Raw genomic sequence first — 14609 nt, 5'->3', positions numbered from 1 at the left:
GCTGGGTGGCACCAGCAGAGCTGGGCCTGGGCCAGACTGCAGTTTGTCAGACTCCCGGTCCAGTGCTCCCCACCCGCTCCCCTTGGCCTCCCCACACTGTCCCCACCTGCTCCACACATCATGCTTCAAAGATGAGTAATAATACCCACAGATGCCACAGGGAGGAGCGCACAGTGGACTTGGCCTAGAGCAAACAGGCTGGGCTGGACACTCCCCCCTTATCGCCAGCAGGAGGTACAGGCATATCAGAGCAAGGGCCACCGGCTGCCCCTCCTCCCTTGGACCCGCTCAGTCATAGCCGGCTGGGGTCTGTCACAGTGAGGCATCTTTAAAATATTCAGGCTCTTTGATGCAAAAATTCCATTTCTGCAAATAGCAGTTGAGGAATAATAAAATGGTGGGAATGGTGAGGGGGAGAGAAGACTTAATCCCAAGCATTCTCATCACAACAATAATTGAATTTTATAGGAAATAATACCACCTATGTCCAAAAGCTAGCAATCTATAAAATAGTATCTAATACAACTCTTTAAAGTGAAGTTTCCAGAGACTTTTTTTTTTAAGACATGGAGAAATAGAAAAAAACTTATGAAAATCATAAGGTATATAATCTCAGTTACATTTTTAAAACATTATGGACAAGATTGATGGGCAGCACACTAAGATGCTAAGAATGGTTATTCTGGACTGTGGGAAGTAATTTTCTTTTCTCCTTTATATTTCTCTATTTTCCTTTTTTTTAAGCAATGAGTATGTACGACCTTTGTAATAGGAAATAAATTTTAGGTGTTAAAAGTGGAGTGGGATAGGGAAGAAGATTCTTGAGCTAACAACTGCTAGACTTGAACTTCACAAGGGTGGGCACCGTGTGGCTGTCTTTGTTTATTGCCTCAGCCCGGAACCTAGAACACGGCCAGGTGCAAGGTAAGTGTTTGTTGATTTTTGACTACTGCCCTCGGGAGCAGGTTAGAAGACAAAGCTCAGCCCTTTCATAAAGGTTAAACCTCAAAAATGGTATCAAACCCAATACAGTCATAAATACAGTTGTGGTTTTATAAAATAGGCATAGGACTTTTGACATCAATTAAACTGGAAACCAAACTGGTTCCAGCCCCAAGTTCCAGGACAGGAGAGAAAGCAAACACAAGGGTTGCGGCTTTAACACTTGGCCTCAGTCCCCTCCTGCAAAGAACTGAATAAGGTTGTTGATCAGCAAAAAGGAGTTTTATTTCCTAGTGCAAAAAAAGACATTTCAAGTCAGGCTAGTCAGTCACACTTGGGTGAGTCCGTCCCACATAAGAAACTGGGGTAGAAGAGGTACTTTAGGTTGTACTCAGTTTGGGCTAAGCAGCTAGCAACCTCCTGGTCACACTTGCACATGAGTTCTTGGCATTTGTCCTCCGCTGGTCCTAGAAGAAGCGGGGAAACAGGTTAGAGCAGGGATTTGCAGAGACTCGAGGATAAACACAGGGGAAGTGAGTAAAACTGGGGGCAGAGAGGGAAGGGTCGTGATTACATCTAGGTGACACTGATGGTTCACCATGTGATCTCCATCTTCATGGCAACTCCAGAGGGAGGTGATGTTTGCCCCATTTTACAGAAAAGGAAATTGAAGTTACCAGGGAAGTCTTTAGACATGGAGAGTCCAAAGTGCATATGAACTTTTGGCTTCTCTTCTCCATCAATATTACACTCTTGGATTTGAGGATCCATTTAGACAAGCAGTAGATGCCTGGGAACCATCCATGGTTGGTTGGTTGGTTTTGAACACTGCTCTGCTATTTCCTAGCTGTGTGATCTTATCTGAACCAAGTCCTCATTTAAAATGCAGGCCCCATTCACTTTGCGGGTTTATGGGGACGCCTGGGTGAGAAAGCCTGTGTAAAGGGCCCGGCGGGGGTCTGGCCCTGGACATGCACTCCATCAGCATCAGCTCCACCTGCTTCTCTCTGCCCCTCTCTAAGTCTCTTTCAGATGCTCCTCCAAGAAAACAGCTTGTTTTAGGTGCCAATCATGTACTCCATACTCCCTTCCATCCTGGGCCCACTTCATACAGAGATGCAGAGGTTGCCACCCAAAGGTAAATCTCCTTCTGCCTTGGGAATCCCATGGCTACAGAGTCATTACTTTGAGATGGAAAGAGTTTGCGATCTTCAAGTTGTATCTTATTCATCTAGAAGATAGAACAGCTGTGGATATGTCACCTGCTTTTGACTGCGGGTTTTTAATTATTCACATAAATGATGGAGTGGACCCACTAGTAAATCCTTCCAAATTCCTCTCAGAGGCCCAGTGAAGCATGAGCTTTGGAGGTCGCCAGCTCGGCCATGGATAGAGTAGCTATGTACCTTGGACACATCACTTCATCTTTCCCAGGCTGTTGCCACGAGACCACGTGACGATGCTAACAGTACCTACTCCTCAGGGCTGTTGGGAGAATGAAAAGAGTCGGTAAAATGCAGGGCATCCAGTAGGCGCTCAGGAGCTACAGCCGACCTCCTTAAGCTGCGAACTGATCTTTAAAAATCCCCCCTTAAAATGCACACATTCCTTGGAGGTCCTAGCAAGTTGGAGCAAGAGAGTCAGAAAATTCATCAGCTTCTCCCTCGGGGCGACACTCAGAGAGCGTGGCAGCACCAGAGGGGACGGAGGGGACAGGGTGATGAGCAGGGGTGTAAGGCAGAGGCAGGGGGCGGGAACCCTAGGCCCTGTAGTGAGCTGCCAGGATTTAAAGTGTTTATCTGCATGACTGCACATAGCGTTTCCCAAACTCAGGCACATGGCAGCTTCAAGACGATTGCTTTAAATCCCTTCATTTTTTAAAATAGTAAGTCAATTATTAAATAAATAAATTATAGTTTAATTATGTTAAATAGCATTCGATTACACTAAGTATATGCTATCACTGATGTAAGTGGGAAACCTAAAGCTTACACCACACATGTTTTTTAAAAGGATTCAAAATAAAACATTTTAAAAATTGATTCAAAAACTAACAAGCAAAAGCAACAACAAAAACCAGTGAAGATAAAGTTCTCATCAAAGTCTGCTTAGATGCTGTTGCCCACCTGAAAGGCTATAAGCCCCCAAATTGGGGTGTCTTGGTTAAAAAGGGGAGATTAGCACATGTAAGAGAGGTTCACCCTCTGTAACAGCCAGATCATCACGCCACTGATACTTCCTCCTTGCCTAACTGGAAAAATTAACAGAGGACTGAAAGGGGAAAGTCTTTCTCACGTAAAATTCATTTATTAAGCTTCCACATTCTGGGAAACTGCTGAGAGGGAGGACAAAGCACAAACACCCCCGACGCCAAAAGCCTGTGTTTAATCACTGCAAACTGCCTTGGTTATAATTCATTAAATGGATAACAGAAAAAGTGGGGACGTGGAAGCCAGCATTGATTGTACAGTTATGGGAAGGGCTGGCTTAGGTCCCCATCTCACCCCATCCACTCAGGGCGGTGCCATCAGCACCCCAACCTTACAGAAGAGAGATCCAGGAAGGGGCATGGGGACTGAGGCCCCAGCCCAGCTCTGCCTGACCCCAGGCCTCAAAAGGCTTGTCCTCAGGAAGGGAATGGGGTGTCAACTCAGGGCACCCGCCCGCCCTTACAAATTCAAGTTTGTAACAGGATTGTTTAATAGAGTTTTAATGACATGGGAAACAGCTTATACTTAAGAGAAAAATCAGGGGTACAAAACATACTGCTATTTTTTTAATAAATTATGCACGCAAAAACGACCCCCCCCCCAAAAAAAGTCACCTCCCAAAAAGAAAAAATGGAGGTTAACCAAGTGGTTGTCTGGGTAATGTCTATGGCAGCTTTATTTCCATAAAACTTTTACATTTTTGTAATTTGAAACTTTTCTACTTTGAGCCATACGGCGTTTTCATCACGGAAAAACCAATCTCAACAAAATCTGAAAGGCAGCTATTTCAAGGTTTAGTTGAAAGGTTTGTTTCCATTATTTGTTAGATTTAAAGTATCTGTCCCATGCAGTGACAGTGCTGAAAAGAGGGGGCATGTGGGGGCTTTGGTGGCCCTCCTCCTCCCTAATCTTACCAGGGCTCCCTTTAGCCCCTCCCCAGCCTCTACAGCCAACACAATTTACATTTTTTAAATGCCCTTGCTGTGTAAATAGCCCTCAGGACAAATTCTCTAGTCCTCCTTCCAAGCTGCCCCTCAGCTGTTTCCACATATAAATTCTAGAGGCACCTCAAATACACCATTTGACTCAACAATTCTAGGACCCAGTGCTACAAAACCGTCTCACAAGTGCACACCGACTTATGAACAAGACATGGTCTCTGCAGCTGTGAACAGGCGTTGATGGGGAAGCGGTCAAAATAAGGTACATTCCTGTCACAGACTGGTCATTCTCAATTGTGGGCCATTGTGTCCCCAAGTGGACATTTAGCAGCGTCTGCAGACGTCACTGGTTGTCACATGTGGGGTGTGGGACATTGCTCCTGGCATCCGGCTGGTGGAGACCAGGGATGCTGCTAAACATTTCCAATGCACAGGAACCCCCCCACAACAGAATCATCCAGCCCAAAATGTCCACAGTGTCAGGCTGGAGACACTCTGCCATAGATGATGCTCTAGTTTAAAAAGAATGAGACCAACCTAGATGTTCTAAGATGTCCAAGACATAATATTACGTGAAAAAAAACATAAAATGTATGTAGTGTGATCTGATTGTTCTTCTTATTTATTTATTTAAACACACACACACAAATCTGGAGGAAAGGATGCCAAACTTAGCAGGAGCTAGTTAAAAGTCAGTAGTGTTTAGTACATTCACAGTGGTGTGCAATGACCTCTATCTAATTCCAAAACATTTTTGTCACCCCCAAAGAAACCCCACACATATTAAGTCACTCCCCTATTCCCCTCTTCCCCTCTCCCCCTCTCCAGAGTCCCTGGCAACGAACGACAATGTGCTTTCTTTTTTTTTTTTTTTTAAGAATTTTTTTGGGGGAGCAGGGTAAGTAGGTCTATTTATTTATTTATTTTTAGAGGAGGTACTGGGGATTGAACCCAGGACCTCGTGCGTGCTAAGCATGCGCTCTACCACTGAGCGATACCTTCCCCCCACTACTGTGCTTTCTGTCTCTATGGAGTTAAGTGTTCTGGACATTTCATATACATAGAATTATATAATATGTGACCTTTTTTGTCTGGCTTCTTTCTCTGAGCTTCATGATTTCAAGATTCATCCATGTTGTAGGATGTATCATAATCCACTGCGGTTGGCACAGACACTATTTTTCGCTCTCCTCTTTTTATACTACAGAGCCTTGCTTCTCTGTCTTGCCCAAAACCTAGCACAGAGCAGATTCTCCATAATATTTGTTGGGAGAATACAGAAAAGCCATACATCATTTCCTATTCTTATAGAAACCTAGCACCAGTTTTATTATTCCCATTTTACAGATGAGGAAAGTGAGGCTTGGCAGGCTTCAGAGCTGAGAAGTGGTGGGCCAGGATTCCAGCCCAGCATCTCCTGACCCATCGTTGTGCTTCCCTTATTTTCCCATCCCTTCTCCCTGAGCAAGAAAGATTCTTTCTAAAGCAAAGCTTGGTCTCACTGCTCCATGGCCTCGGGAACCCAACAGCCTCACGTTATTCAAGAATAATAAAAACTTCACATGTATAACTGAAAAATTGTGCTCTATGCTGGAATTTGACACAACATTGTAAAATGACTATAACTCAATAAAAAAGTTTTTAAAAAATAGTTATCAGGAAATTAAAAAAAATAAAAAGTTACATGAACTTAAAAAAAAACAAGCTTCAAATGAAACATAGCTCCCCAGGGTTAAGTTTAAAATAAAGGCCGGCCAGCAAATATTATTATATGCTTAACATTTTTTAAAATATATTTAAGTCAGGCCCATAAATGGAAAATGGGCCCCACCTGTAATTAAGTCAACAACTATGTTCAGAATATCTCCAAACAGAATAAGAGAATATTTTTAGCCAAAAATGCATAATAGATATTTTGGTTCTCTTCGTTGGGTTTAGGGAGGGTAGTTCTGTCAACAGGCACAGATTCCACCAGCAGACACACCAAGAAATAGTCTACAAACATGATTTTTACAGGGTTAGGGGCAGGCAGGACATACAGGTTGAAGGGAAGAAAGAAAGATCTTTAACAGATTTCCCATTCAAAGCCCACCTCACCTCCTCTCTGCCCACAGTGGAAGGGGGCAGCTTGGGCACAAGTAACAAGTCCAGAAATGGGTTTCTCACCACCACGTTAAGAAAGTCACTTCTCTCCCTGGGCTTCATTTTCCCCAACTCTCATTAGATGGTTAGAGAGATGATGACTCTTAGTCCTAAACATTGATGTTATGTCTCTATATTAATACAGCCTTGCTCTATGCCAACTCCTAATTCAGACCAAGATATGGCTGAGAAACCAAACGTCTCTAAGGACATCCTTCTAAGTCAGCTTATGATAGCTCCTTTTCCTCTAAAGTAGACTGAGTCTGCAGAAGCTGGGGTTTTAGTGGCAAGTCATACCAGATCCTCAATTCTTTCAGATGGAGGTAGTGGGGGTCAGAGAGAGGTTCAGATAAGGATGAAGGATGGAGGAGAGGGGAAGGAAGAAAGTAACAACCTCAGTCCAATTTGGTTATCACGTATTAAATCCTTCTTTCTTCTTTGCAACACCCATCTTCCAGGTAAAGAAACAGGCTCAGAGAGGTCACCCATCTAAGGCCAAGTGATTTTCAACAAGGGTATCAAAACTATTGAATAGGGAAAAAAAGAGTCCCTTCAACAAATTGTGCTGGAACAATTGGATATCCACACACAAAAGAATGAAGGTGGACCCCTACCCCATACCACAGACAAACATTAACTCTATGTGGATCAATGACCTAAATTTAAGAGTTCAAACTATAAAACTATTAGAAGAAAACAGAGGTAAATCTTCATGACCTTGGATCTGGCAATAGATTCTTAGATAGGACACCAAAAACACAATCAACAGAAGACAAAATAGGTAAATTGGACTTTATCAAAATTGAAGCTCTTGTGTATCAAAGACATTATCAAGAAAAGGAGAAGACAATCTAAAGAATGGTAGGAAATATTTGCAAATCGCATGTATAATGGGCCCAGTATCCAGAATATATAAAGAACTCTTACAATTCAACAACACAAAGACAAACAACTCAATTAAAAATGAGCAAAAGACTTCAATAGATATTTCTCCAAAGAAGATACAAAAACGGCCCAAAAGCACACGAAAAGATGCTTAACATCATTACTCACTAGGGAAAGGCAAATCGTAACCACAATGAGATACACTAATCACCTCTACTAATGAAAAAAAAGGAGGAGGAGGGTATAGCTCATGCTCAGCAAGCACAAGGTCCTGGATTCAATCCTCAGTACCTTCTCTAAAAACAAACAAACAAAACAAACAAACAAACAAACAAACAAACTTAATTACCTCCTCCTCCCCACCCCACCAAAAAAAGTAAAACCTAAAAAACTTGTGGAACCAATTGCCTGTGTCATTTCTGGCTCCTCAGATAACTTGGAGTCTTACTGCCCAAACCCTAGCCCTCCCTACATTGTGCCTTTACTATTAACTCAGTTTCTGGCTTTTCCCATTGATTCAGCTTTTAAATTTATTTGAAAGGAAACTTTAAACAGAAAATACCATCCATCAGAAAGTAATATTAAAAAGAAATGCCTCACTCCTCTTATTGCTTTGTTGTTGTTTTTTGGGGTGGGGAGGGGAGGGAAATTTGGTTTATTTATGTATTTACATGGAGGTAGTGGGGATTGAACCCAAGACCTCGTGCACGCTAAACACACACTCTACCACTGAGCTATACCCTCCCCGCTATTGCTTTCTTTTAAAAATCAGAAAGTTTGCCCTGAGAGACACAACATTTTTCATTGCAGTTTTATTTTTCTTTGAACTTCGGAAGTGGCTGGTCATGTAAAATGTACGCTGATGTTAGAATAGATTGTGTTACAATTATCCTCATTAAATATATGCTGCTTGTGGTTAAAGATAAAGACATAGATAAACAGATAGGTAGATAGATAGATATGAAGGATTTTCTTTAAGCCAGAACTAAATTTAGAAATAGAACTGTTTTTTAATAAGGCTGTAAACCAGAAACTCACTCTGTGGGTTGAAAAGGATCAGCCAGAGTTCCAGGGATGTTAGAGCAAAGTTGCACAGAACTGAGACTTTCTCCTAATTTCATAAAATAAGAGGGATTAAAAGAGAATTGAAAACCACTTTCTTTTTGAGGGGTTCAGGGTTACTCAGTAAGTGTTCACATACTCCTCCAAATCCTGTGCTCGGTGGAGGGGTACCTGGTCACCCTCACCGGAGGTTCTGTGTTGAGTCACTTCGTCAACAGACATTTAATGACATCTACTATGCATGAAGCCCTGTGACACTGTCATTGCATCCTCACAATAGGCTGGCTTGATTTCTGCCCCCAGTTTACTGATGAGGAAACTTCTGAGACTCTGAGAGATCAGAGCTGGGCCTGAATCTGAATCACTGACTAAGCTATTGACCACCAGGCCAGGGATTGCAAACTCAGCTGTCCCCTGTGGCAGGTAGTGCTAATGAGTGAAGCAAAGGAGAGACGTCAAAGCCAGGTGCACTCTTCAACTTGACAAATAAATGGGATCACCACTCCCATTTTGCTCCAAGCATTCAGCCTTTCGGTCTACCTTCTGTTTCTTTAGGTTTGATAGAAATATTTCTTTTCCATAACAAAATCAACAGCACAAGGGAAATGAAATATGGTAATTGACACTTGGCCTGAAGGTCAGACAGACAATAGGGCATGGTAGAGACTGGGGCAGATGGGCGAGAGATCCTGCCTATAATTGGGAGCCCCTCTAAGCTCCAGCCGCTGGTTGCTACTGTGTCTAATGCTGGGAACTCACCACACTGGATGCTGTGATTGACACACTGCCAGGAGTAGCGCTCCAACTTGGGACTGCAGCCAGCATCCTCGGCACGATTGTAGCAGCAGTCGTGGTGATGACAGCACCTGTGGATGGTGGCCAGGCAGACCAGCAGGTGGGTGAAGGCAGGGATGCTCTCTTGGCCATCTTCCTGTGCCGGAACTATGGGCAGGTGGGGACCCCCGGGGTGACAGCATTTTCTGGTCCAAGCTTTGTCCCCAAGAATCCCCATCCTGGGAAATAATTCTGCTGACCCCAGTGTGTCCTGTACTGCCTCCATCCCTTGGCCACACTCGAGCCTGGCCCCTGAATGCCTCACTCTCTGAGTCTCTGAGCTCCAGCCTCACTGTCTCTTCTCTGTTCCTGGAGCAAGCCACACCCTCCCTGCCTCCTGACTTTGCCCACGCTCTGCCCTCTGTCTGGGAGAACTTCCTACCCACTCTTCCTGCTCTAGGTCTCTGTCCAAGCACCAGCCCCTTTCCTCAGAATGCCATCCAGATCCCCTGTCTCCCCAGTCTCTGCCAGTCTCCTTATCACACCCTCTCATAAAACCAGGTTCCTTGCCTCGGGACAGGTTTATGATGAGACCCTAATTAGGGAGAAGACTGATTAACATCTGTCCTCCTGGCCAGAGCTCTGTGAGGGCAGGGCCATTTCTGTCCTGTTCCCCTCAGGGTCACCAGAGTCCAGCCCCAGATCTGCCACATGATAGGACCCCAGTTACAATAGTAATAATAATAATAACAACATACAAGTTCCCCGAGAAACACCTAGAGATATCTATAAATCTGCCCGTCATGCAATCATTCAGAGCTACTGTTTCCACCCAATCATCAGCCCCACACCATGTCGAACCCTCAGTGGGGTCTGGCAGGGCGACATCAGTCAGATTCTGCTCTGTCCCCAAGGAGCCCCAGTCTGGTGGGGGAGGCAGATGAGCCACCAGATGCCACATGCGTGCCAAGAAGTGCTGGGATGTTGGGTAAGGAGATGGGATTCTGGGAGCCAGAGGAGGTACCAGGCCCAGCTGGGCTTCAGGGAAGGCTTCCTAGAGGAGGTGACACCTGGGCTGCATCTGGAAAGATGTGCAGGAACCAGACAACCAGAGTGTGGGAGGGCAGGGGCTTTGAAGGCACGAGGCTGGATAAAGACCTGTCAGTGACGATTACACCCTCCAAGCTAGGGAAGGGACAGTCAAATTCTGCCCTCTATGCCTACTAGCACAATGTGGAAATGGGCTGAGTAGCTTTCAGCCTCCGTGGCCTCGTCTGTAAAATGGGGATAGCCATGGAACCTGCCTGCACGGACGGCCGCAAGGGCAAATGAGAGGAAGTCATGGAAAGATCTAAGCACACAGCCTTGCACAGAACAGGCCTTTTCCACACGGTAGTAGAGGGCAGTGACGAGGGGCCTGGCTCCAGCAAGGCTGCCTGTGTTCAAATCCCAGCCTCCACCCCATCCTCTCTGTGTGGCACCAGACAAGTTGATCTGTCTGTGCCTCACTTTAATGTTCTCAGAACACTTCTGGTGCATATCTGATCGATGTCATGTCATTTTTTTTTCAGCTAAAGTAATCACTCCATGGCCAGATTGGGGGGCAGCTGGCACCAGGTTTGTCCTCACCAGCATGTCACCCAGGAGGTTCTACACCTGCAGGGTGGTAACCCATCCTGGGATCTTCTGAGTCTAAACCCCAGCCCCAGTTTTGGATATTTCCTCATAGGCCTTAACTACCCCAGGGGGTGGAGGCCTTCTAGCCCGAGCAAGTACTCACCAGTCAACGGCGTCCAGCGGCTGGCCATGGCCGCCCAGCCCACAATAGCAGCCGTAGTTCACATAGGCCATGGAGGAGCGGGTGCCAGCACATTCCACAGTCCCTGCCAGTTCTATGAGCCCACGTCGGTGCACATGTGACCTCTGGGAAGCTGGTGGGAGGGAACAAAGGTTTGAGGCTGCAGGTCGGGGCTGCCCTGGCCCTGGGGAAGGGTATTACTCTGAAAAGGGCCTTCATAACTATCTGAGTTTAAATCGTTTTTCTCCTACTTCCTAGCTGTGTGACCTTGGACAACTCAACCTCTCTGTGCTTTGGTTTCCTCATCTGTAAAACAGAGGGACAAGGTGACCTCACTCCATAGAATGTAATGAGATCATGCATGTAAAGCACCCTGTATCCAATGAGCTCTAACTATTATCATCAATATCTTCAAGGCAGCCCTTGAAAGAGAAAACAAGTCACAGAGACATGGTGTCTGAAAGATCATACCACTGGGCCTTTGCACAGGCTGGTCCCTCTTCCTGGAATGCCCTGATTCCCAATCCTGTGCCCTCTAAATACAATCTGATTGCAAGTTAGGCATCATATGTCTGTCCAGTCACCTGTGCTGGGCACTGAACATCAGAGATGAGCTGAATAGGGTCCCTGCCATCAAGGAGGGGTCCTCTGCGGGGGCTTCCTTGTCCCTGGGTCTCCCCCACCCCGACTAGGCCCCTCTAGACTCTGGCTTAGGGCTCTCTGCCTCTCCTCTTATTGTCACTGCCCAGGTATAGCTTCCTTCCACACGGGGAGGCCCTGTGGCCCCATCCCAGCCATTTCTCTGGATTGCATGTGACTCTGACACACAGCTGTACACAGTTGATACAACTGGAACCCCTGCATCTCCCAGGCGAGAAAGGGGAAGCCCAGGCGAGAAGGATGACCCCTACAGTCACACAGCCAGCAAGAACCTTCACCTGATCAGGGCTCAGACCCAGGTTTCTGACTCCCAAACCAGGGCTCCCTCTTCCCCACCCAATAGCAGCATGGGAAGGAGGGCTGCCAGGGTGACAGAGCCATCAAAGAGGCATCCAAACCCGCTGTGACCTGGGCATCAGAGAACCCCAGACCGACTCCTCATTTTGGTGAGGGCCATGAGTCCACTCTGATGTTTGGTCAAAAACCACAATCGGAGCCACAGTAAGAAGCTGCTGTCACTGGAACCTCACCCTACACCATGCATTGTGCTCCCCAAGTCACAGGCAACATTGTTGTCAACAGCAGAGGCACCTTGTCTTGTGGGCAAAGAGAGGCAAAAGGATCCACCCCAGGTCAAGGTGCTGGTGAGCTACAGAGCAAAACTTCATGCCTAGCCCCGCCTGATTCCTGGGAGTCTGATCTCTACCCACTGCTCCCAGACTGAGGCTCCAGAGGCGATTTATCCATTGCCTTTAATCATCATGTCTCTTTCACATCTTTATCACGTCTTTTTGGTGGGGGGGGGGTAGGGAGGGGGGAGTTCTGTTTGTTTCTTTGTTTGTTTACTGGAAGTACTGGGGATTGAACTCAGAACCTGTGTATGCTAATACCACTGAGCTACACCCTGCCCCACCTTCAATTCTTTTTATCCAGAACAAGTTTTTATCACACTGACATTTTTGAAGGGTCTAGGCCAAAATCAAGTCCAATTTTATTTTTCTCTCAGTGGACAAAAGTAACATACTGGTGTAGGGGACTAGAGATGAGTTGAATAAAAACGAAACGTAAAAAACAAGTTTAGAGTTTAAAGTTTTGCCTCGAGGAGGGAGGGTATAGCTTAGTGGTAGAGTACATGCTTAGTATGCACAAGGTACAAAAAAAAAAAGCTTGAAGTTTTGCCTCCTTCTCTAGATGACTGGTCCTCAGACTTGGCTCACAGCTGGCTGAAACCACCCGAGGCTCCCATCCTCCTCCAGGAAAAGTTCAGGGTCCTCATTGAGCCAGAGGCCCTGCAGGAGCCAACCCCCACCATCTCTCCAGTATCCTCTCTCAGTCCCTCCACGTGGACCCTGCTCATCATTTCCTGTTCTTCCTGATAAACTTCCCATCACATACACACTGTGCTGCAAATGCCTTCACCCCATCCTCACCCAGCTCACCCATCACCTCCTTCTGGAATCTGCCTCACCCCCATGTGGCCCTTGTCACACTGTGCCACTGTATAGGAGTGACCCTCCCACCTGGACAGATCTCTGCTGTAGGCAGCTCCGGATGCCCTGACAGGCGGCAGGCTTTCAGAAAACCCTGGGTCCAACAAGCCCCATGGAACACTCCAAGTCTAAGCATATCTGGCTGGACCCTGGTCCTCACTCCACACCCCAAAGCTGTCCCCAGAGGGCCCCTCGACACTGTCCTGACCCACACTCTGGCATCTTAGGATCCTGGGCTCAGCCCTATGGAGAACCCAGGCATGGGCAGACACCCAGCATTGGGTTTGTAACCAAGGCAAACACTCCCTCTGTGCCAACTTAGGTGGGGCAGGTCACTCTAGGGGCTGTTTGCTCTGTCTGCCCACAACAGCCTCTGTGGGGCGTGTCAAGGGTGTCCAGGCCTCCTATGGGCCTGAGGGTGTGTATGTATGTTTGTGTGTGTGTGCATGCATTTTGTGTGTGTGTCCATATGGGGCTATCTCAGTATCCCAGAGTGTGTGTTTGTGTGTGTGTGTGTGTGTGTGTGTGTGTGTTCCTCTCCGGATGTCTTTGCCTGTGTCTGTGTGAGTCTGTCCTGAGTGCCCAGGTGAGGCTGAGGGTGTTCCATGCCTGTGGTGCTTGTGTATTTCCCTGAGGGTGTCTGGGCACCCAAAAGTGGGCAGTTGCTGAGGGGACTTCTCCAAGGGTGACCCCCCAGAGATGGGTGAGAAGGCGACTTCATGTCCTTCCCCGATCCCAGTGGGAGCTGAACCCCTGCTTCCCCTGATGCATCCAGTCTCTGGTGTCCCCCTGGCAGTCCTACTGCAGACCCCAGGGGCAGGTGGAGTGAAGGGTCAGTTCATGGGACCCCAGGCCAGGTCGGTGGGGAGGTCTGATCGCTGCAGAGGGTGACAGGGAGCAGATAGGGTGTTTGGGGTGGACACTGAACACCCAGGGAAGGGCTGGGCTAGTTCTGGGGCCCTGGAAGGAATGAGTAGGGGCTCTAGGAGAGTAGGAGGGGAGGGGGATGGACAGGGTTCCCGGGAGGTTGGGAAGCAATGTGACTGTATGCCACAGAAAGGAGGGCTGGGGGCCATGGGGCTCCTGGGACCCCTGGGAGGGCTGGGAGTTCGAGTCTTCACAGAGGGGTAGGAAGGCAGGGTTTCTGGGGAGGGTCGGAGGAATCCCAGAAATTCGCGGGTCCTCGGAGGAGGTCCATCCCTCACTTACCTGCGCTGAGCCAGAGTACGGGTCCCAGTAGCAGCAGCAGCGACAGCCCTACTGGCTGGCACAAAGGCAGCGGACCCATCGGATGGTGGCAGGTGTGGGACGGTCTGGCGGGCCAGTGTAGCACCGAGCCCGGGCCGAACCCCCTGCCCGACGCCCCGCCCGGCCCGGCCCCGCCCCGTCCCGCCCCTGGTGTAGCTCTCCCGCCGGCCGGGCGGGGCCCGCAGGGGCGGCCCGTCGGGCGGCGCCGTGTCTCCCGCGCCGACCTCGACATCTTAGGCATTGAATGGGCGCGGGGCCCACAGGGACAGCCCGACCCCGGATGTCTCGGATTGGGGGCTGCGGAGAATTTCGGAGGTGTCCCCCTGGATTTAGCACAGGTCGGGTCACGGAGTAAATGCCAGGTTCTCGGTTCATATTATCATTACCTGCGGGCCCCTCTCAGAGCTCACCTGGGCGTCCAACAGAAGACTTGGACGAGGAAGAGGGACTGAAATGA

General features: G+C 47.7%; 1 protein-coding gene across 2 annotated transcripts; it reads right to left on the bottom strand.

Annotated features, from left to right (window-relative positions):
• Positions 1 to 1202: 1202 nt before the first annotated feature.
• LOC105073775 (group 10 secretory phospholipase A2) lies at positions 1203 to 14272 on the bottom strand. Of its 2 annotated transcripts, none has more exons than XM_074346315.1 (4): positions 14114 to 14272; positions 10737 to 10887; positions 8942 to 9048; positions 1203 to 1409 (listed from the first exon to the last, which is right to left on the bottom strand). In XM_074346315.1, the coding sequence occupies exons 1-4, from the start codon at positions 14190 to 14192 to the stop codon at positions 1267 to 1269; spliced, it is 480 nt and encodes a 159-aa protein (XP_074202416.1). In that variant the 5' UTR covers positions 14193 to 14272; the 3' UTR covers positions 1203 to 1266. The 2 variants fall into 2 exon arrangements, with proteins under 2 accessions (XP_074202416.1, XP_074202417.1); XM_074346316.1 differs by lacking the exon at positions 1203 to 1409 and adding an exon at positions 4043 to 8231.
• Positions 14273 to 14609: the final 337 nt, after the last annotated feature.

Source organism: Camelus bactrianus, chromosome 18, assembly GCF_048773025.1.
Source record: "Camelus bactrianus isolate YW-2024 breed Bactrian camel chromosome 18, ASM4877302v1, whole genome shotgun sequence".
Lineage (NCBI taxonomy): Eukaryota > Metazoa > Chordata > Mammalia > Artiodactyla > Camelidae > Camelus > Camelus bactrianus.
The sequence above is the reverse complement of the archived record's forward strand: the minus strand, read 5'-3'. Positions and strand labels throughout refer to the sequence as shown.